Raw genomic sequence first — 22,299 nt, 5'->3', positions numbered from 1 at the left:
TGTGTGTGTGTGTGTGTGTGTGTGTGTGCGTGTGTGTGTGTGTGTGTGTGTGTTGCTCCTTGTCCTCCTCATGCAGAAAGACAGATGTTACATGTTCCCGACAGAAGACAGAAAATCCAGCAGTGTTTTGTTCATTATTCCAGGAGTTATTCATGAGTCCAGGATCAGACAGGTAGTCGTCTACAGGTGGCCTCGGTTCAGTGTCATCACTGACGATGTGTGTTAATGTTGTGATGTTCCCTCAGGCTGGATGGACGTACAGGTGGATGAGTTGAGGTGGATGTGTTGAGGTGGATGTGCAGCAGGTGGATGTGTTGAGGTGGATGTGTTGAGGTGGATGTGTTGAGGTGGATGTGTTGAGGTGGATGTGCAGCAGGAGGATGTGTTGAGGTGGATGAGTTGAGGTGGATGTGTTGAGGTGGATGTGTTGAGGTGGATGTGTTGAGGTGGATGTGCAGCAGGTGGATGTGTTGAGGTGGATGTGTTGAGGTGGATGTGCAGCAGGAGGATGTGTTGAGGTGGATGAGTTGAGGTGGATGCGTTGAGGTGGATGTGTTGAGGTGGATGTGTTGAGGTGGATGTGTTGAGGTGGATGTGTTGAGGTGGATGTGCAGCAGGAGGATGTGTTGAGGTGGATGAGTTGAGGTGGATGCGTTGAGGTGGATGTGTTGAGGTGGATGTGTTGAGGTGGATGTGTTGAGGTGGATGTGTTGAGGTGGATGTGTTCAGGTGGATGTGCAGCAGGAGGATGTGTTGAGGTGGATGTGTTGAGGTGGATGTGCAGCAGGTGGATGTGCAGCAGGTGGATGTGCAGCAGGTGGATGTGTTGAGGTGGATGTGCAGCAGGTGGATGTGCAGCAGGTGGATGTGCAGCAGGTGGATTTGCAGCAGGAGGCCATCAGGTTGTTGTGGAGCCGAGCTGTTACAGGTTACAACATCTACAGGTGCTTTAACTTTTTACAGTTTTGTGGTTCTGTCCAGTGTTTCCCAAGGTGCGGGTCGGGCGGCTCCACAGGGTCAGCAGATAGATGTGAGGGGCCGTCACACCAGTAATGTGACAAATCTGTTTGGGACTCTTCGGAGCTCAAACAGTTATTAAAAGTTGCGGTGTGAGTTAATGAGCCACGTATTGTAATCCTCCTAAATGTGTGTTATTTAAAATATTAAAGGGACAGTGTGTAATATATCAGGTATTTAGCGCCATCTAGCTGTGAGGTTCTACATTGCAACACTCCTTTGCTCACCCCTCCCGTTCTGAAGATGTTGGAGACGTTCTGGAAGCTACGGTGGCCCTGACGGACAAGAAACTCATTTTCAAAATATGGACTCTTTCCCAACAGCGTCGAGTATTTCTGCTGATTCAAGTAATGAGGTAAAGATGTCGTTAGTTATTAAGGCTATAAAACCTCTCAGTCAAGCTAGCTCTGAGTGAAAACACGTTTAGCCTTAATACGTAGTACCACGTAGTGCTTTGTGTCCCTCTCGGCAATCTGTAGTTTTTTTAAAACCAGAAAGACATGGCGGCCTCCATAGAGCTTGCCCGTGCTGTGTATATTCAGATAGATAATTCTTCACTCAGGAGGATAAGTCAGATTGTTGGCAGAGGTAATTGTGCACCAATGAGGACTTACTTATGAACAAAGACGTTGATTTGAGTTAATAAATTACTTAAATCGTTACACACTGTCCCTTTAAGTGAATTTAACTGTTACAGTCAAATGAATGTAATTACGATCCCAGTATTACCTGAGAGTAGTAGTGGAGCAGAGTAATACTCAGGTGAAGAGCAGGTATTCTACAAAGTACAGTACTAAATGTAATCAGTTACTTTCCACCACAGACTCAAACACGCTGTAACTCACAGAATACACCCACACAGCGAGCAGCCAATCAGATTCTGAGTCCTCTCTGTCTCATTTAGTTCATTATAGAGGCCGAATGATGACATCATCTGTGTGTGTGTGTGTGTGTGTGTGTGTGTGTGTGTGTGTGTGTGTGTGTGTGTGTGTGTGTGTGTGTGTGTGTGTGTGTGTGTGTGTGTGTGTGTGTGTCACGGCTGGCTGCTCTTGGCTGCAGACTCACATCAGGACAATGCAGCCTGTGTTCAGCTGAAGACGAACACACACACACACACACACGTGTTGGTCTTCCTGAACATGTGAGGACATCGAACACCAAGTTTGAACTTTTTGAAGAAACTTTCTAAATGATGAAATAAGAATTTTATAATCTCTCGGACACTAAAGTGAGAACATGAAACGTCCCGGCTGCTGAGCTCATCGATGCTCCTCTCTCAAACTGTTTACTTCAGTTTTTACTTTCATGTTAAAACCTCCTCACATTTATAGAACCTGATATATAAAATATAATCATGAAACATCACCCTGATTTTAAGTTGGACTTATATTTAGTCGTGTCGTCACTCTGAGATAAAAACACAGTAAATCAGCAAAAAGAAAATAATCAACCAACAGTCTGATTTTGTGTTAATCACATGTAGGTGAAATGTTCTGCTGTGTTTTAAAGTGGAAGTGATTTAAAAAGTGAAGCAGCTTCAGTGAAAAGCAGAAACAACCTCCGGCTGAGACTCGGAGAGTTTCACCTCAGAGGAAGTCGACCCGACAACAATTTTCACAAAATCAAATGAATCAACTTTTCACACAAATCTTCAGTCTCTCTCTCTCTCTCTCTCTCTCTCGCTGTCTTCCCTCTATATCTCTCGCCCAAGGGCATGTCGGTCCAGTGTTCCTGCCAAAGTGTTTCCTGTTACTGACTCCGCGGCTGTCAGAGTTGAGTGAAAGATGGTTGGAGGCAATAAGAGGAGAGCCGATCCGATCCGTCTGTCTCGACTCAGACGGAGAACTTGACGCCGTTAAAATGAGACCAGCGCCGCACCTGAAGATGTTTCCTCACGTCGACCATCAGAGAGAAGAACGAATCAGCAGAAATACGCTGATCGATTCTTCTATCAGTCTGAATCGATCAGTCGGTATCAGATCCATCATACAGGAGGGACGTGACACTAACGGACCCGATCAGCACTTCATGACATCATCAGAATGTCACAGCAGCCTCTCGGCTTAACAATGAACTTTTAATTGAATTCAATAAAATATGCAGTCGATTACATTTAAAGGTGCAGGTCATCAATTTAGTGTGAGGTTGGTGGTTTGAGCCCCTCCTGTCCACACGAGCAAGGCACTAAAACCCACCAGGTAGCGAGTCCGTCTGTGTGAGTGACGGTGAAGTTAAAGAAAAGGATCATTCTGAGCGCTGCTCAGTCAGATTGTTCTGGTCCACTGTTCCCTCACCCCCGTCCAGTCTCCCCCGAGTCGTTCTGTAACTGTTTGTCTTTCCTCCAACCTCTTCTCAAAGAGCTCCGCCATTTTTAAATCTTCTTCCTCTCGTCCTGTATTCGGGTCTCGCTTCAACTAGTGGCCATGCTGTCGCTCCACATCTGCCGGAGGTTCTGCTCCGCTGGTACTGACGAGTTGAACCCTAACCCTGACCGTCTGTAACCATTTGTATATCTAACTCTGAGAACTAATGTGCATTAGAATAAACATACAAAGAATCAAAGAAGTGATTAAATTTAGTAAAAAAAAATCAGGACAAAAAGACTCTCTGGAGAACAGCTGTAGGATTTGACCCCGTGACTTCAGGACAACCCTGGACAGGAAGTGGAAGTGGAACAAGTTCTGAACTCCGGGTGAGTTGGCGTGAAATGAGTCAAACCAGCAGTCAGATGGACTCACGGAAATGAAACTCTCGTTTCCACTGATGGAGAGGCAGCAACAAAGAGCTAGTCTGTAAACAAACTCTGGATTTCATATGTAAAAAGTCACATTTCCACATTAAAATGCCTCAGAACTTTTTCACTTCAGTCTTTCTGACCAGTCGCTCAAAGAGTTGAACTGAACAAGAGCTGCTTGTCCTCCGACCTTTAACTCAATGAGCCACTGTAACTTTGGACGGTCGCTGTATCTTTGGACGGTCGCTGTAACTTTGGACGGTCGCTGTAAATTTGGACCGTCGCTGTAACTCTGGACGGTCGCTGTATCTTTGGACGGTCGCTGTATCTTTGGACGGTCGCTGTATCTTTGGACCGTCGCTGTAACTTTGGACCGTCGCTGTAACTCTGGACGGTCGCTGTAACTTTGGACCGTCGCTGTATCTTTGGACCGTCGCTGTATCTTTGGACGGTCGCTGTATCTTTGGACGGTCGCTGTAACTTTGGACCGTCACTGTATCTTTGGACGGTCGCTGTATCTTTGGACGGTCGCTGTAACTTTGGACGGTCGCTGTATCTTTGGACGGTCGCTGTATCTTTGGACGGTCGCTGTATCTTTGGACGGTCGCTGTAACTTTGGACGGTCGCTGTATCTTTGGACGGTCGCTGTATCTTTGGACGGTCGCTGTATCTTTGGACGGTCGCTGTAACTTTGGACGGTCGCTGTAACTCTGGATGGTCGCTGTAACTTTGGACGGTCGCTGTTTTTTAGGACTGTCGCTGTATCTTTGGACGGTCGCTGTAACTTTGGACGGTCGCTGTAACTTTGGACGGTCGCTGTATCTTTGGACGGTCGCTGTATCTTTGGACCGTCGCTGTAACTTTGGACCGTCGCTGTAACTCTGGACGGTCGCTGTATCTTTGGACGGTCGCTGTATCTTTGGACGGTCGCTGTATCTTTGGACGGTCGCTGTAACTTTGGACCGTCGCTGTAACTCTGGACGGTCGCTGTAACTTTGGACCGTCGCTGTATCTTTGGACCGTCGCTGTATCTTTGGACGGTCGCTGTATCTTTGGACGGTCGCTGTAACTTTGGACCGTCACTGTATCTTTGGACGGTCGCTGTATCTTTGGACGGTCGCTGTAACTTTGGACGGTCGCTGTATCTTTGGACGGTCGCTGTATCTTTGGACGGTCGCTGTAACTTTGGACGGTCGCTGTAACTCTGGATGGTCGCTGTAACTTTGGACGGTCGCTGTTTTTTAGGACTGTCGCTGTATCTTTGGACGGTCGCTGTAACTTTGGACGGTCGCTGTAACTTTGGACAGTCACTGTAACTCTGGACGGTCGCTGTAACTCTGGATGGTCGCTGTATCTTTGGACGGTCGCTGTATCTTTGGACGGTCGCTGTAACTTTGGACGGTCGCTGTATCTTTGGACCATCGCTGTAACTTTGGACGGTCGCTGTATCTTTGGACCATCGCTGTAACTTTGGACGGTCGCTGTATCTTTGGACCATCGCTGTAACTTTGGACTGTCCACAGCTGTCGGATCAGATCAAGTTCTTTGACACCAAACTGTAAAAACGATGACTTTATGTTGCTGCTTCGACTGAAAGTTAAAGGAACAGTGTTGTGCAGATTTGATGGTACGCAGGAGCATTGAGATTCAACTTTCACTGAAACTTGAGCCATGAAAAACAGACGGAGACCAAAGTTACAGACTGAAGTGTTGATGTACTCTTGGCTTGAAAGTGTATGTTCATTATGAGAAAAAGAAAAAAGGTTTTGTTGATATAATCAAACCTCAGCGAGCTGCAGAGGTCTGGAGTTTAAAATAAGAAGTCTAAAGTTCAAAAACACTATTTCAGTCTTAAAATCATCTCGAGTTTGATTTGAACTGACATCATAAAGGTCTTAAAACTCTGTCGACACTCAACCTACAGATCCAAAATAAAAATCCTCCTCATCTCTCTGCGTGTGAAAGCCGACCGTGGAAACATCTCACTACTTTTGGCAAAGTACATTTTTAATTTCTTTATTTTTCCCCCTCACACTTTCTCCTACGTTTCTGAGATCTCCACTTCTTGACAGCTGAGGCCTTTCTTTTTCCGGAGGATCTTGTAGGAGTGGAGGACTTGAGTTCTGACTCCTCACCACCTGTAGCCATGTTGTTCAGTCTAAAAATACGGCGCCGCTTTGTTCTGGCAGCCTGAAACTTGGCACAGCCGCTCGTTCAGCAGCGCGGGCGATGCCCAGGGTTCAACACAGGGGAATTCACAAAATGTACATCCGCTCCAACCAGGAGAGGTTTTATAGATGGTATATGAATCTCTGAGGGGTTCTGATTCTGACCGGACCGGGTCGTCCTCCTGGTTGCTCTGGTTAAACAGACGGAGCAGAACGAGCTGCAGATGTTTGTGGAGTTTATCTGTTTACATTGTGAGTCGGATGAAGTTGTGCTGCTGCGTTCATAGATGCACTCAGAGGAAATGAATTACCTCCAGACTTGTTCTAAACTAAACTTACCACAAAACCAGCTGAGTGAGAGACGAACATTCATACAAACTTATATCCGTGTCCTCAGTGCGACTTTAATTGATTCTGAACTGGACAGTACCGAGTGTTACGGGTCTCTGAACTCCTCGTGATGTCTCAGGAGGTTTAATTAATAATATGTAAGATGGAGACAGCGGTCGGTTGAAACTCTTGTAATCAGTAAGTCAAGTAAATGTTGACGACAATCTGCAAAAAGAAAATAAAGTAAAGAATAAAATGAACGTGAAGATGAACTTTTCTGTATTCAGCCAGCTTAAATGGAGTTTTCTGAGTGAAGTTGAAATGAAAAGCAGCTGACAGACTGACTGAAGAAACAGAAGTTGTTTCTGTTTCACATCATGATCAGCACGTCAGAAACAAACTGTGAAGATCAGGATTCAATAAAAATACTAAACTTAAAGATGTTAGATTCTCATATTGGAGCTTGTTTTATACAAACTTTATAAACGGAATAATCTACATTGTGTTCATCTTCACTGTAGTGAAAAGAGACCAGACGTCAAACTTGAGTAAAAGTAAAGGTGATAGTTAAAATATGACTTTGGTGAAAGTGAAAGTCTCCCATATGAAGAGTACTCGAGTAAATCAGAGGCAGCATGTAATCTGCAAAGTAACTAAAGTAAGTAGTATAAAGTCAGGTGAGTGTCCACAGAACAGTTCTGGAGACTTGATTCAGAACAGAGAAACATCAGATGAACAGAACTTTATTTACGCCCTGACATGCGGTCGAACTCGCGCTCAGATGACTTCATCTTGATAAGTAATGATAATAATAATTATATAATGATATATAATAAAGTTTGTGATCCCTGTTTTACTGCGAAGCTCTTTATATTCTTGAGTTGTCGTCTAAAGCTTGAACGGTGCAGCTGTGATGATATTTGTACTCTGAGGATTGAATCTCTCTTACGAATCCTACGAACCGTTTGGACCCTTCAGCTGCGTCCTGACGTACAGAGGAGGGTTCTGACCCGTACTCAGTGATGATGGTACACGCAGCAGCTGTCAGGATGACTGATGGTGTAAAGACGTGTGAACATCCTCGCAGCAAACACAACCTCCAACAGTTAGACATGACGAAGACGCAGACGGATCAGATTTCAGATGAAGGTGTTGTGACATCATGGATTAAAGATGGTGTCACGTCCATCAGCTCTGAGCTACACGTTCTCCTCCTCCTCCTCCTCCTCCTCCTCCTCTTCCTCCTCCTCCCCCTCCTCCTCCTCCTGCTCCTCTTCCTCCTCCTCCCCCTCCTCCTCCTCCTCCTCCTCCTGCTCCTCTTCCTCCTCCTCCCCCTCCTCCTCCTCCTGCTCCTCCTGCTCCTCCTCCTGTTGTTCTAATGTCATCAATCTGTGAGCGTCCGTCCACACTGATCTTGTGTCTCCTTCTGTCCTCCTCAGTCGTCTGTCCTCACTTCTCTTCTCTGATTGTTGATTTAGAGTCGACCTCCTCTGTGTGTTTTTGTGTTGTTGTGTTGTTGTTGTTTGTGTGTTTGTGTGGATGGATTTTCCATCATTTCTCTGGTCTCTGTCTCCCCCTACCTGTCTCTCTGCTGCTGCACTGACAGACACATTCAGTCCGACCGCGGAGATGAAAAATGTCTCTCTCTCTGTGTGTCTGTGATACTAAAGATCCTTCAGAGGAGAGAAACTTACACACTCAGACGTGGTCGATGTCTCAGATGCAGTCGGTGTTCGGTCCAGGTTCTTCTCTGAAGGGTTTCTGGTGGACCCAGTCCTCATCAGGTCTTCGCCTGTCTGGTTCTGAAAGTGTTTTGCGGAACTGAGAGATTTGTTCAGTTACATCTTTTGATTTGATCTGAAAAAACAAGGAGGAAAAATGTATAATTACTAGATTTATATCAAGTTTTCAAGCTTATTAAAAATAAGGAAACAAATATCTGAATCATAATCGATCAAATATTTATTTATATATATATATATATATATATATATATATATATATATATATATATATATATATATATATATATATAACAACAATAATAATTTAATTTAAATTTATTTATTTATTTATTATTTTATAATTTATTGTTGTTGTTATAATGTGAAGCACGCTGTGGTTTGTGTGTTTAGATGACATCTACATTTTCTTCTTAATTCTTTTTCACCTGATTATTTTCCTCTGAGTGACTGTGAGTCTGTCTGGTGTCGGTACAAACAGAACCAGAACATTTTCATAACACAGAACAAACGAGATGAGAAGATTCAGTTTAACACAAATGTAGAACATAAAGTGAAGCGACTCCACATATTAAACCATGACGAGCAGTAACTTATAATGAGAACAAGATGCTCTCAGACGCTGGATGAATACTGAACCGGGTCAGAACCTTTGAACGTGATTCATTTCATGTTCTTTGCTGTCTGTGTTCAGGACCCGTTGGACCCCGGTCGCTGTGTGATGGTGATCCGTTCTCTGGTTCCCGGCGGTGCTGCAGAGCGTCACGGCGGTTTACTTCCTGGAGACCAGCTGGTGTCGGTCAACCACACTCAGGTGGACCCGCTGACCCTGTCCGAGGCCGTGGAGGTCCTAAAGTCCGTCCCGCCTGGAACCGTCCGCCTCGGCATCCGCAAACCTCTGGTGGTACGTCCACAGCTGCTGATGCACTCAGACGGGCCGCTGCACGGTTCTGTTTGTCTGAGTGGAGCTTCATGTGTTCAGTTCATCAGAAGTTTAAACTAGTTGATTTATAATAAAACAGTCAAACACTGAGCCGGTTCTGATCCATAAGGTTAAAGATTGACGTCAACATGTCATTTTAAATGTGTCCAATATAAAATAATAATATTCAGATTAACTAACTGAACTTTCTGCTGCCAAAGAGTCAGAATATCAACTTTAATCCTCCAATCTGAACTGTTGGTGCAGGTGGAGGAGAGGAGGAGGGAGGACAGCAGCCACCTGTCCCTCAGCAACACACAGCTACCTGTACCAAAGGTAACACACACACACACACACACACACACACACACACACACACACACAGAGAGATTGTTCTCTTGGTCGTCTGTTTTTTTTTTCTTTCAATAAAATGTCAGAAAATTGAAAAAATCCGATTTAAAATGAAGAAAAAAGAAAAACATCAAAGACCAGAAAATGTTTCTTTTTTTTTGAGTAACTTTCACAAACTGACGTGAGGATGTAAAGATGTTATTTCCATCTTCACGTCTCCTTAAAGATGAAATCTTGTCTGCAGCTGCTGAGCTGCAGGTGAACGTTGTTCTTGCAGCCGTCTGGTGACTCTCTGTTTCAGCAGCAGCTCATCGATTCATGTTTTTAGAGAGGCGAGTTGAGCAGTGACAGACAGGTGTGTGCAGGTCTACGTACTTCACTCCTGACCCTGGATCAGTATTTCAGTCTAATATACTTTCCCGGCTCTCTCGCGGCCGTCGACTGCGTGTCACAGTCTTCACCAGCAGACGGACTCGCTGTGGTTCTGAGGCGACAGACGTGTCGAACACTCTGCACATCATAAAAGCCTTTAAGACAAACTTGTGATTAGAGATTGTTTAACATTCATACGGGACAGAGACGGTGGTTCTCTCTCTCTCTCTCTCAGATGTTAATCAACTCAATCCAGACTAATTGGACCATTAAGATTTCTTCCACATTATTCTCTCCCTCCCTCCCTCCGTCCTCTTCCTGCCTCTTCTCTCCATCTCTCTTCATCTTCCACAGTTAAATCTCTCCTCTCTCTCTCTTTATCTCTTCCCTCTTAACTCATTTCACTTCAGTTTGCTTTATTGGTCTGGATATCAGATGAACTGCGCTGCCGAAGGCTTTTGACTATAAGAAAAATAAATGGAGGGATAAATAAATGTAGATAAATATGTGGAGCATGACAGGAGCGGATGCAGAGCTCAGGGTGGATTTACACGGCTGTAAAACAAGAAGATACAAAGACTGATAACAGGTGGAGGACGACCCAACACTGTCAGCCTGATCACAGCTCTCAGATCAGCTGCTTCTGTTTGTTGTAACTACAGAGATGTAATACTGAGTCGAGCAGGAGAATCTGTCGCTGTGTTGGTGTTAAGTAAACCATAGATGAATGTACGTCTCTGTTCTGGACTGGAAGAAGTGAAACAAGGTGTTTGAGGGAGATTCAGACCGAAACTGGAGTCATGTGATGCCGTCATGTGATCTTGAGTCTTGCAGCCGTTGTTTCACACTTCATGACTGATTAGACCGACTGCACACTGGAGCCAGAACACGGGGAGGGCTCGGTCCAAACGGTGACAAAGAAGACGGAGAGAAGAACATGTGAGAGGATGGATCAGGATGGTGGTCAGCAGGACCACACGGCTACAGACGCTGAAGCTCTTGTGTTCTGATTCTACAGGCTCCGTTTGATAAGACTGGGTTCAGACCGGAGAGGGTGTCTGCTCTGATTGGCTGAGCTGAGTTCTACCTGGCTCGACTCAGCCAGATGTGTAGTCAGAACTTAGAACAGTTCACACACGGATCGTTGTTCTCTGGTGTGTGACGGCTGCACGACTTTAGTAAAATACATAAATGTTATTTTAGCAGATAACTAGAAGAGCTCGGAGACTCTGTCTGATGTCACTGTGGGTGGACGACTCTACACAGTTCAGCTCTGATGCTGGAAAACTGTGCAGGAGAAGTGAAGAGAGGAATAATGTAGCATCATCCAAAAACAAGAACATCCGGTGGTGAGAAAAGTCTTTTCACGTTCAGCTGAGAGAAAGGGAGCTGAAGTGGTCGACGGTCAATACCTGCGAACACGTGTGAGCCTGAATTACAGACGAATAGAATAAAATCAAGGTTGGAAAAGTCAAATTATTCATATGTCGTCTTAGATTTAAAGCTCAATTTAATAAATTAACAAAATCTATGTGCAAAAAAAGTGATCAGAAGCCGACGTCTAAAATCTACGTCACAAAGGAAGAAGGTGAAATGTGAAGCGCTGTGAGAGTGACAGGACATCAACACGTGCTCACCTGGAGCTGCAGGTAGCACGACACACACACGACACACACACGTCACACACACACACATCACACACACACGTCACACACACACACACACACACACACACACACACACACACACATCACACATCACACACACACACACACCACACACACATCACACACACACACACACACACACACACATCACACACACACCACACACACATCACACACACACACACACACCACACACACACACACACACACACACACACACACACACACACACACTGAGACACACTAAAGGAGAAATGAGTGATCAGCAGCGCGGCGGGGCACACAGGGTTAAACCCATGGAGCCAGGTGTTGGTGCAGCGATGTGTCACAGTGGAATCAGTCTCGTGCAGATCGATGAGAACTGGAGCGATTTTAATTCAGGCGATAAGAAAACTCCAACATTCAGATTTCGGCAGTTTTTTGCCTCAAACGGTCACGTGGTCGTTTGTTTCTGAGCTGCTTCTCTTCAGCTCGTGGCTGAAACTTGTTTTTGCGATCTCTGCTAACAGAACCGACAAAACGGGCCGAAGGCTCCGACGTCGTGCTGCTCATAAATCAGTGGATCATCTGCAGGAAGTGGTGTCGTCGTTCTGTATTCAACGATTTCTCTCCTCTCTGGTTTCTTCTCTCCTCACCTCTGTCGTCTCTCTCGTGTCCCCTCATCGCTCTCTCCTCTTTCACCTCCTTCCTTCCCTGTTTCATCTCCTCCTCTTCCTCCCTCCTCTTTCATCTCCTCCTCTCTCCTCTCTTTCACCTTCTCTCTCCCTCTCTCCTTAATCTCTCCTCTCCCTCCCCTCTGTCTCTGTGAAGCTGCTGACTCAGCTCGATGGCTGGATGGTATAAAGTGCTCCATCAGCTCAACCAGCAGCATCTCTCTCTTAAGTGAGTCGGGGGGTGGAGCGGGTTGGGGGGTACTCTGAGGACACTCCGGTCCTCCAGCGCCGGTACGCTCGGTACTGCAGTACTCTCAGTGAATACTACTGCAGTACTGTAGAGGACGGGACAGTTCAGAACCTGGTGAATCAGAACCAGCGTGTTGTCTGAGCAGAGGGACGGACGTGTTCCAGCTGTTCTAATGAGACGACAGGAAACAAACCTCACAGCTGTTTGTAGAGGCTGAAGACTGAAGTCGTATCTTGTGCACACAGATTATAATACGTGTTGAACTAACGTGCGTACAAGTTATTATCTGGTGGATTATTATATTTAAAGATGTGGATCTAATATCTCGTGAACATAGTTTGTGCAAACAACGTAATTGAATCTGTGACGATGATAAATGAGCTGAGACTCGACTGACTTCATTTTATGTTTTCAGTCTAGTTTGTTGGTTTCAGGTTTGAAATTAAGGGAATAAATAATAAATCAGCTTTTCAAAAGTTGTTTTGTTTGATCACATTTATTTCAGGTAACGGTTTCAGTGTCATGATTCAAGTCACCGTCTGATTGGACTTTAAATTCTGTGATTGAAAGTTTGGCTCATTTCACTTTCTTTCTGATTTGGAATTAAAATCATGACACACCTTATTGTTAAACAGGTGGGAGACATTTTACAGGATATTAAACAGGAGCTAATACTTGATCTGCTCTCTGCACTAGAAGCTTTCAGACAACGTGCACAAACAGGTGAGAGACCGAACAGACGCCTCCGTCTGCACAGTCAGCATCAACAGTCTGAACTCCTGATTTCTTTATACAAAAGTTGTTTTAATTTTCTCAGTGAGACTCACAAGATAAATATTTTGTATCTCATGTTATCAAAAGAGATGAAGATGAATTGAGAAATATCAGAATCGTGAGTTGAGCCGACAACAAAGATTTAAACTTTTACACACCAGATAGAAAATCATCAACAAACTCAGCTGACTGAGGAACCTCCTCACCTCGACTCTACTGAGTACTGTACTGTGTACTGTACTCTGTGTACTGTACTCTGTGTACTTTACTGTGTACTGTACCTTATGTACTGTACTCTGTGTACTGCATTATACTATGTACTGTACTCTGTACTGAGTACTGTACCTTATGTACTGTACTGTACCTTATGTACTGTACTGTACCTTATGTACTTTACTCTGTGTTCTGTACTGTACCTTATGTACTGTACTCTGTACTGTACTGTGTACTGTACTGTACCTTATGTACTGTACTGTACCTTATGTACTTTACTCTGTGTTCTGTACTGTACCTTATGTACTGTACTCTGTACTGTACTGTGTACTGTACTGTACCTTATGTACTGTACTGTACCTTATGTACTGTACTGTACCTTATGTACTTTACTCTGTGTTCTGTACTGTACCTTATGTACTGTACTGTACTCTGTACTGTACTGTGTACTGTACCTTATGTACTGAACTGTACTCTGTACTGTACTGTGTACTGTACTCTGTGTTCTGTACTGTACCTTATGTACTGTACTCTGTGTACTTTACTGAGTACTGTACTGAGTACTGTACTGTAGCTTGTGCAGTGTGCTGCTGTCTCCTGTGTTCCCTGCGTCCCGTGCTGTCTGCTGCGGCCGTCCTCTGCGCTGCTGTTTTATTTCCTGTTTTATATGCAGCCCATTTGGCTGAAGAGGGTTTTTCACAGCCCACAGGTCTCTGATGGGTTTCCATAAAGACAGCCGGGTCGGCGCTGTCACTTCACCGCCGGATCGTTCTCTGTCACGCCAGCCTGCTGACCAGAGAGAGACCCCCGTTACACATCCACAGCTCGTTAACTTTTAGAGGTCACATGTAGAAGACGAGCTGCTGCTGTAGTTACAGCTGCGATCACATTATTCTGATCTGCTGTGTGCAGATAAAGAGCCGCAGCCAGCTCAGCGCCGACCCGCTCACACAGGACGAGCAGACCGGCCTCGCTCACAACACACTCACTCATTAGTTTTTGTTTTACTCTGTTCAAGTCCTTCATGTATTGATTATGACTCACTGTGATCTGATATCAGAAACATCCTCCGTTAACAGCTGAACCAACGAGCTGATGGTTGAAGCTGATCAACATATCTGATGTAGTTTGTTGGCAGGACACAAAACAACATGTTCAGTCGTAAACAAATAATGTTCATCATCTGTAGAACTGCTCAAGTTCGAGCAAGTATAATAAATAAATAAAATATTATTATCAGCCCTGACAGTCATATAAAACACATGAAACTATTTATATTTTCTGTTTTATTTATTCAGCTACATTTAGGATCTGAAACCTGCAGTATTTAAGCCATCTCCTGCCACCTTTTGAATTAAAAGCCAAAACAAATACAAATAAGGCAGAGTTTATTATCATAGTAACCTCTAGCTGCAAGGCTAACTGTGCTAACTAGCCAGCAGCAGTTAGCTGTCCAGACTGGGAGCTCAGCTGAGGCTAGCTGCTCACATGCTAACTGCTCTGAAAAACATGACAAAACATCTCTGAGATAAAACTCTTGTGTTATCAAATTCTTACATGTTTCAGCTTTAAAACATAAAAAAGTTTTTTTATTCATTCTGTTGTGAAATCTTAGAATAACGAGAGACTACTGCAGATTAAAACAGATGAAAAGCAGAATCACATATTATAAAACGTCTTTGATTACAATTTAAAATATGTTCTTTCAAATAAAACGTCCCACGATGTGACTGAAAGGTAAACTGTGCTGTTATCACATCATGAGATCTGCTGCTGACGTCGACTGTAAACACGTCAGTCAGACCAACATTTAATAAACTGCTCCTGTAAAAGATCCACACACAGTCCGACAGCAGACGAGGTTCTGACTCGTTCAGTCATTTCACTGTGGACTATCAACAAAATGAGAAAAACAGAGTGATGGACACGTTAATCAATAAGTTGAGTGTTAGTTGCAGATGTGACTAACAGCTGACTGAGATCACAGAGTCAGATCACCTCCAGCTGTGGATGAACACGTCCCATCACACGATTCAGATCCTGTTCACACTGAAAACTAAACCAGCTTTCATGTGTGCATTAAACCCATGCAGCGTTTCTGATCAGGTGTTCAGGTGTTCAGGTGATCCATCAGTCCTGCAGACAGTTCAGGGTTCAAACCCGCGGCTGTAGCAGCACGCGGCCTGCTGCGTCGCTCTGTATCTGAACCCTCGACTCGTCATCTCCACTGTCCTCATCGCCTAATGGCAGAGATATTAAATGACAGCGTCTTTAAATCTTATGAATATGAGGCCAGGCAGTCACGGCCAATACACATCAGTCTGCAGAACATCCTGTTAGCGTTATGAGCTCTCTGCTGCAGCCGCCGTCTGCTCCTCACCTCCATTATACAGCCGTGATGGGCCGGCTTCCCGGGCCCAAATTAAAAGAAGAGGAACAGAGTCCTTGACGATGAGGCTTCGTCGATGGAAATTAGCCTAAGTGTTGTCATTAATATTTCCCCGCGCGGGCTAATGTCTGCATCGTAATGTTAAGAACAGGATATCCCCTCAGTATCTGCTGAGGAAGGCTCTTTGGGGAGTTGGACAAAACCTTTATGTGTTCAGAGATGAAGGCTAATGTTCAAAGTGAGTCAAGTTTTAGATTTAGTGCGCGCTGCGGTTTTACACTTTAGTTTCTTCACTGAGGCAGACAGCAGGAAGCTTCTGATGGATTTACTGACTCTTCACTCACTCAGGTGTCCAAAACACACCGAGACCGCCGATCCACCAGGCTGCCGAGGGACGGACAGAACCGGCTTTATGTCTTTGGGACTTTAGTTCTGTTCTGGCTCAGCGTCACTGTAATCCTCTTCATGCTTTTCATATTTCATTCAAAGTATTTCACCTCAGATCCTCCGAGCGCCTGTTCACACCTGACACTCACACGAGTCCTGATGTGATGTCACTTCCTCTCTACGTCCTTCACTCCATGTTTTACTCAGAGACAGAAGAAGTGATGTTGTGGTCACTGGTTCATTAACAGGTTGTGTTCTTAGAGAAGCACACATGACACATTATTTCAAGTTTAAAATCCCTCCGCTGGCTGCGCGTGCTTCAGAATTGATTTGAGATCCTTTTACTGGTTTGTGAAGCTCTTAACGGTCTCGGTCCTTCCTGATTATCAGATTTGCTTTTAGCCAGCGAACCCTTGAGGACGCTCAGGTCTGCAGGCAGTTTAATTATCCCTAAAGTCAGAAGAAAAACTCTTATTACTGTGTTAACTTAAGTGTTTACTCAGCTCAATGATTGATTGATGATTCATTTTAAACCTCTAAGTGCCGAGCGGAGAGATCGAAACTCTCTCTAAGTTTTTCCCAACAATGTTCTTCTACCTCTACTTCAGCTGCTGTGACCTTTGACCTTCTCACTGTTGATTAATGTGTGTCAGGGGTTCGGTGACGGCTCCATCCTGCCAGAAGACCTCCGACAAGAAGAGGAGGAGGAGGAGGAGGAGGAGCCAGAGCTGATCCTGGATGGAGGTCTGCCTCGCTACACCTCCGTCTCTCTGACCTCTGACCTCCTGCCTGTGGAGGAGGGCAGGGAGATGGCTGTGGACGAGGAGGTGGAGGTAGAGAAGGAGGAGGAAGTGAGGACGCAGGAGAGCTCCAGCTCTCTCCCCAGGAAACCTCCTCCGTCCTGGGAGGAGTGGAAGATGATGTCGTCCAGCCTGTCCCGAGGAGCGGAGGAGGTGAGGGTGGAGCTCAGCAGATTCATCTCACGTCTGTTTTAACTTCCATCTTCACAGAATCACACAACAACACTGTTTTCACTCACTAACTCATTTTCACTCAAATTACTACATTTAATAATTATACTAAATTAACGTCACTGAAGCTTCTCATGTCCTGCAAGTGTTTCAAAATAAAAGCCCACACAGACAGCGACAGATTTCAGCCGGTTGAAGAAAAGTCTCCACACAGCTCGTCTGCTGATTTGAGAGGATATTACTCTAAGCTAAGTGTTAGCATCATAAGTGTTAGCACTCGAGGGAGTTGATAACATGTGTAAAGAAAATGATCCATTCTGTTCTATCTCTGTTGCACTCTTCCTGATCTGAGGTCGTAGAGATCTCGACTCATTAACTCAGCTCTTCTTCCAGAGCTCAGATGGATCTAATCCCTCACTCTCATGTCGGATTTTAATTTAAAAATAAATGCAGGAAATGTGAAAAATATCAAAGCAGAAATCAGTGGAGAGAAAACAGGCCTGTGGAAATAATCACATCGAACTACAGCCTGGAAAGTGTTTCCTCACTCATATTGATCCTGGATGTTCAGTATCGACACCGTTCAGTTCTCTGATCTGATTTAATGTGACGAGTTTTAATTGTTTGTTTCCAGACGTGGAGGAGAGAGCAGGAGCAGCTGAGGGAGGAGGAGGAGGAGGAGGACCTGCACAGGTCGGACCATGAGAGCATCGTGTCCACAGGGAACCTGGTTCTGGGTGAGAAACTGAATCTTCATCAGCTCAGAGATCCTGACAGGGACGTCTGAAGGCCGGAGAACTCAGACTCATCAGAGACGGGGATTCAAACTGACGTGTTCAGAACTTCTGAAAGAACTGAGCTGAAATGTTTCCCAGAACAGAAGCTGTGAATACAACTACTAACTGTGTGTGTGTGTGTTTGTGTGTGTGTGTGTGTGTGTGTGTGTGTGTGTGTGTGTGTGTGTGTGTGTGTGTGCAGGTATTTCAGACTCCAGAGACAGTGAAGCAGATTCTGAGCTCACTCTGACCGACACCGACACAGAGTCAGTACCTCCTCTTCATCACCTCCTTCTCCTCCATCACCTCCTTCTCCTCCATCACCTCCTTCTCCTCTCCTCTGTCTCTCCTCCATCACCTCCTTCTCCTCTCCTCCATCACCTCCTTCTCCTCTCCATCACCTCCTTCTCCTCCATCACCTCCTCTGTCTCTCCTCCATCACCTCCTTCTCCTCTCCTCTGTCTCTCCTCCATCACCTCCTCTGTTTCTCCTCTTCATCACCTCCTTCTCCTCCATCACCTCCTTCTCCTCTCCTCTGTCACTCCTCCATCACCTCCTTCTCCTCTCCTCCATCACCTCCTTCTCCTCTCCATCACCTCCTTCTCCTCCATCACCTCCTCTGTCTCTCCTCCATCACCTCCTTCTCCTCTCCTCTGTCTCTCCTCCATCACCTCCCCTGTTTCTCCTCTCCATCACCTCCTCGTCTCTTCCTGCTTGTTTCACAGTCCTCTGTCGCCCTCTTCTGGTTGAAGTTGTTAATTTTCTTCGGCCTGTTTTCATTGATGAATGTATAAATTAAACTTTATTGCTTTAAGTTTTAATTATTAAACATTTTAAACAGAGTCCGTCTTTCTTCTGACGGACACGTTTTATCATCTTTGTCAGCTTATTAATCACTCTGCTCTTCATCTTGTTGTTGCGGCTGCATCATTACACCTGATGGTGATATGTTATTAATTCATTCTGCATCATTATTGGAACTTTTTTCCTAAAGTTGATCCTCAATCAGTTTGATATGTTCTGAAACGTTCTGCACTGCTGAGTTTGTTCCAGTGTGAGTTTAACAAAGACGTCCGTCAGAGAAGAGAGTGTTGTTTAGTTTACAGCTGAATCTGATCAGTCACACGGCTTCGATTAAACATTTGTTGTTGTTTTCTTCCTGTGGAGGTCCGTCAGGATGATTGACACACAGAGGAGGAAGAGGCGGAGCCAGGGAGGAGCCTCTCTACCAATCAGAGGAGGGTAGGAGACCTGCTTCACCTGCAGCTAGTTAGATACCTGCAGCTTACTCTGTGTGTGTGTGTGTGTGTGTGTGTGTGTGTGTGTGTGTGTGTGTGTGTGTGTGTGTGTGTGTGTGTGTGTGTGTGTGTGTGTGTGTGTGAGAGATCAGATTAAAGATCAGACAGTTGTGACGAACATCATAACTATTGATCATTCAGTGTTTTAATCAGTTACTTAACGATCAATTTGTGTTCACAGTGATCTTCCTGAAAGAGAGGAGGGGGAGGGAGAGGAGACACCTGCCTTCAGTCACTGGGGACCACCCCGCAGGTAACACACACACACACACACACACACACACACACACACTCGTTCTTCGTCTTTTCAGACTCAAGTGTTTCCAGATTGTTGATCAATGTTTTTAGCCTTGAACGAAGCGACTGAATCCTCCGCGGCTCTATTTGGGGATTATTTTGTTGCTCTGGAAACTTTAAACTTGTCCAGATGTTTTTCAGAACAGCTGATCACATTTTAATAGACCAGATCTGAGCAGAGAGGCCAGATCCCTCCTCTTCCACTGAACCACCATGAGACCTCACAGACAGTTTTCTGATCCTGTTTGAATTGTGCCATGAATCACACGTCCTATAAAACAAAGAACATTTTTCAGTTTGAGAGTCTCAGTTTGTCATAAAGCCTGACAGTCCCGTCAGTGGAGCCTCGTACAGTCGATCATCACTGAACTGTCCATATTTCTTTTACTATAAGACGAGTTCACTGAAGTTTTCTCGCTCACAGCAGCTCAGATTTTCACATGTGACATCAAGTCACAACATTCAAAAGGTCCAAATGTGACGGCCGTATCACAGACGACCAGCTAGAACAGGTTTAGACATCCATCAGGTGTTTGAACACTGTTCCAGGGTTTAATATGGCACCCGCCACTCGCCAAATGTGTGTAAAAATATGTTTTGGCAAGTAAAATAAATAGGTCACATGCCATTGGCAGGCTGCTGAAATTTGCCGACTTTGCTATATAACTCTCAACATAAATGCCAAACAGTAAAACAGACACAGTTAACAACAGCAGATCTAATGATTGCGTTTCAAGTTGCGCGATAATGACCGGCCACCGCTGTCAACATTTTTTGTGCCTCTGATTTTTTCCTCTGAATTTTTCCTATGGGGGGGGTCGTGCCCCCGGACCCCCCTAGTGTTGCTAGGTTACTGACTCAGAGCACCACTGCTACAAAAAAATCTCGGGGAAACACTGTGTTGTGGGGCGAACTATTTCTTTCTTAGCTGAAGCCAACAACGGGACAAACTAAAGAGAGACATAGTGGAGTCGTATATTTTCCTGCTTTTTTGTCCTTTGCCAATCACACCTATGAGTAGAAGAGGAAGAAGTTGTAGTTTAGATAGTTATCTGCTAAAAAACAATCAGTGGGCAATTAACAATCATCTTTATGCTGTTCAGTGTTTACTATAGGAAATCTGTTAGTTAAGGTCGTGATTGTGAACACTTCAGTGGCCGGTCAAAACATATTTTGGCCGGTAAAATTTTAATCCAAAAATCTCATTTTATACCCTGCACGGAGCTGGAAACTGAGGGTGAAACATCTCAATCTGCTTCTGCCGCCATCTTTAATATGAGGCCACTTTGTATTCAGGCACCAGGTGACCCAACAGTGGGTGTGTTGTAATGACTGAGATGTAGGAAGTCTATGGGGGGTCATAACCAGCATGTCTGCCCCTCAGGGTGGAGGTGTGGCCTGAGGAGGGTCAGTCTTTGGGTCTGAGCATCGTTGGAGGTCGACACGTCATCAAGCGTCTGAGGAACGGAGAGGAACTGAAGGGAATCTTCATCAAACAGGTTTTACCCAACAGCCCTGCAGCCAAGACCCAGTGTCTGAAGACCGGGGACAAGATCCTGGAGGTGGGGCTCCGTCTAATACCTGGTCCACAGGTGACTCCGTCTGTCACACCTGAGATGGCTTGACTTCATATCTTAACTGTGTGTGTGTGTGTGTGTGTGTGTGTGTGTGTGTGTGTGTGTGTGTGTGTGTGTGTGTGCGCAGGTGTCGGGTGTTGACCTACACGCTGCCAGTCACGAGGAGGCAGTCAGTGCCATCAAATCAGCTCCAAGTCCCGTTGTCTTCATCGTCCAGAGCCTGTCAGCTACTCCACGGGTACTAACACACACACACACACACACACACACACACTGTCCTCCACTTCCTGAGGATATCTTTGTCTCTGAGCTCCCCTGAGAATCTTCATGTTTGGAGGTTTTCTTCAGTCTCAGTGATACAGTGACGGTCGTCTGTACGTCCACGACCAACAGCTCATTCAGCACAGACTGAGTAGAGAACATCTGATGACATGTACACAAATGCAGGCCATCACAGGCAGAACCTGTCTCTCTCTGACGCTGCAGGGTCAGACACACTGTGAATAACACAGACTGTAAATGTGATTCACACTCAGGTCTCACCTTGTGTGTGTGTTTCAGCCTGTGTCTGTAACAGCTCCCAGCTACAGTAAACACAGAGCGACCAGGACAGAGTCTCGGGTAAGAAAGGAACCAGCTCATCGTAGTTTCCACACCACAGACTCACTGGTGACACACAGACTGGTGTTTTATCTAACTCACCGCCTCAACGAGCTTTGTTAAAGACGGATGAACATCTCCTCTCTTCTCTCCTGAATCTTCACGTCCATCACAAACACAGTAAACAGTAACAGACCACTGTCCAATCTACTAACACACAGCACAGTCCTGTAGAGTCCTGCACAGTCCAGCAGAGGGCAGCACACACACACACACACAGCTGCAGGTTCAGTCTGGAGTCACACTGGAAACATGTTTCACACATCAAACACAACACAGACTCACAAAACACCTGTGACCTTCTGTGAAGACGCACATCGACTGTTTGTTTGTTTCCTCCTCATCAGACTCCAGCCCCGCCCCCTCCGAGACTGCCCCCGCCCTACAGACCTCCCAACCAATCAGATCAGGAGCTGAACTCTGACCTGGAGCAGGCCAAAGGTCAGTAACACAACTGACTACTCGTGCATCAGTCCAAACACAATCTGCTGCAACACACACACACGCAGCTGAACGTTTAGTCGGAGTGGACCTCCCTCCAGTACAACGGGTCGGACACACGGTTCTGGTCGGTCAGCTGTTGATGAAACACATCACACAGTAGTAGCGTGTCCACAGACGGACTGACCGTCCCGGGTCAGATGGATTTAATGAGACAGAAACCAGACTGAAGTGTTAATAAACATCACACTGTCATGGACTTCTTTCTCTGGGATGGTGGAGGTTTGCAGGATGTTTTGCAGGATGTTTT

General features: G+C 45.3%; 1 protein-coding gene across 1 annotated transcript in view; it reads left to right on the top strand.

Annotated features, from left to right (window-relative positions):
* Window positions 1-22,299, top strand: part of patj (PATJ crumbs cell polarity complex component) — a 94,324-nt gene that overhangs the window by 23,274 nt on the left and 48,751 nt on the right. The window contains exons 19-29 of the mRNA XM_030433556.1: window positions 8,686-8,895; window positions 9,181-9,249; window positions 16,623-16,922; window positions 17,575-17,677; window positions 17,919-17,982; window positions 18,884-18,958; window positions 19,196-19,267; window positions 20,696-20,873; window positions 21,016-21,126; window positions 21,450-21,509; window positions 21,896-21,989. Coding sequence (XP_030289416.1) covers window positions 8,686-8,895; window positions 9,181-9,249; window positions 16,623-16,922; window positions 17,575-17,677; window positions 17,919-17,982; window positions 18,884-18,958; window positions 19,196-19,267; window positions 20,696-20,873; window positions 21,016-21,126; window positions 21,450-21,509; window positions 21,896-21,989 — 1,336 coding nt within the window. The remainder of the gene's footprint in view (window positions 1-8,685; window positions 8,896-9,180; window positions 9,250-16,622; window positions 16,923-17,574; window positions 17,678-17,918; window positions 17,983-18,883; window positions 18,959-19,195; window positions 19,268-20,695; window positions 20,874-21,015; window positions 21,127-21,449; window positions 21,510-21,895; window positions 21,990-22,299) is intronic.

This window comes from Sparus aurata, chromosome 11 (genome assembly GCF_900880675.1).
Source record: "Sparus aurata chromosome 11, fSpaAur1.1, whole genome shotgun sequence".
Classification (NCBI taxonomy): Eukaryota; Metazoa; Chordata; class Actinopteri; order Spariformes; family Sparidae; genus Sparus; species Sparus aurata.
This window is presented reverse-complemented; position numbering and strand designations above follow the sequence as displayed.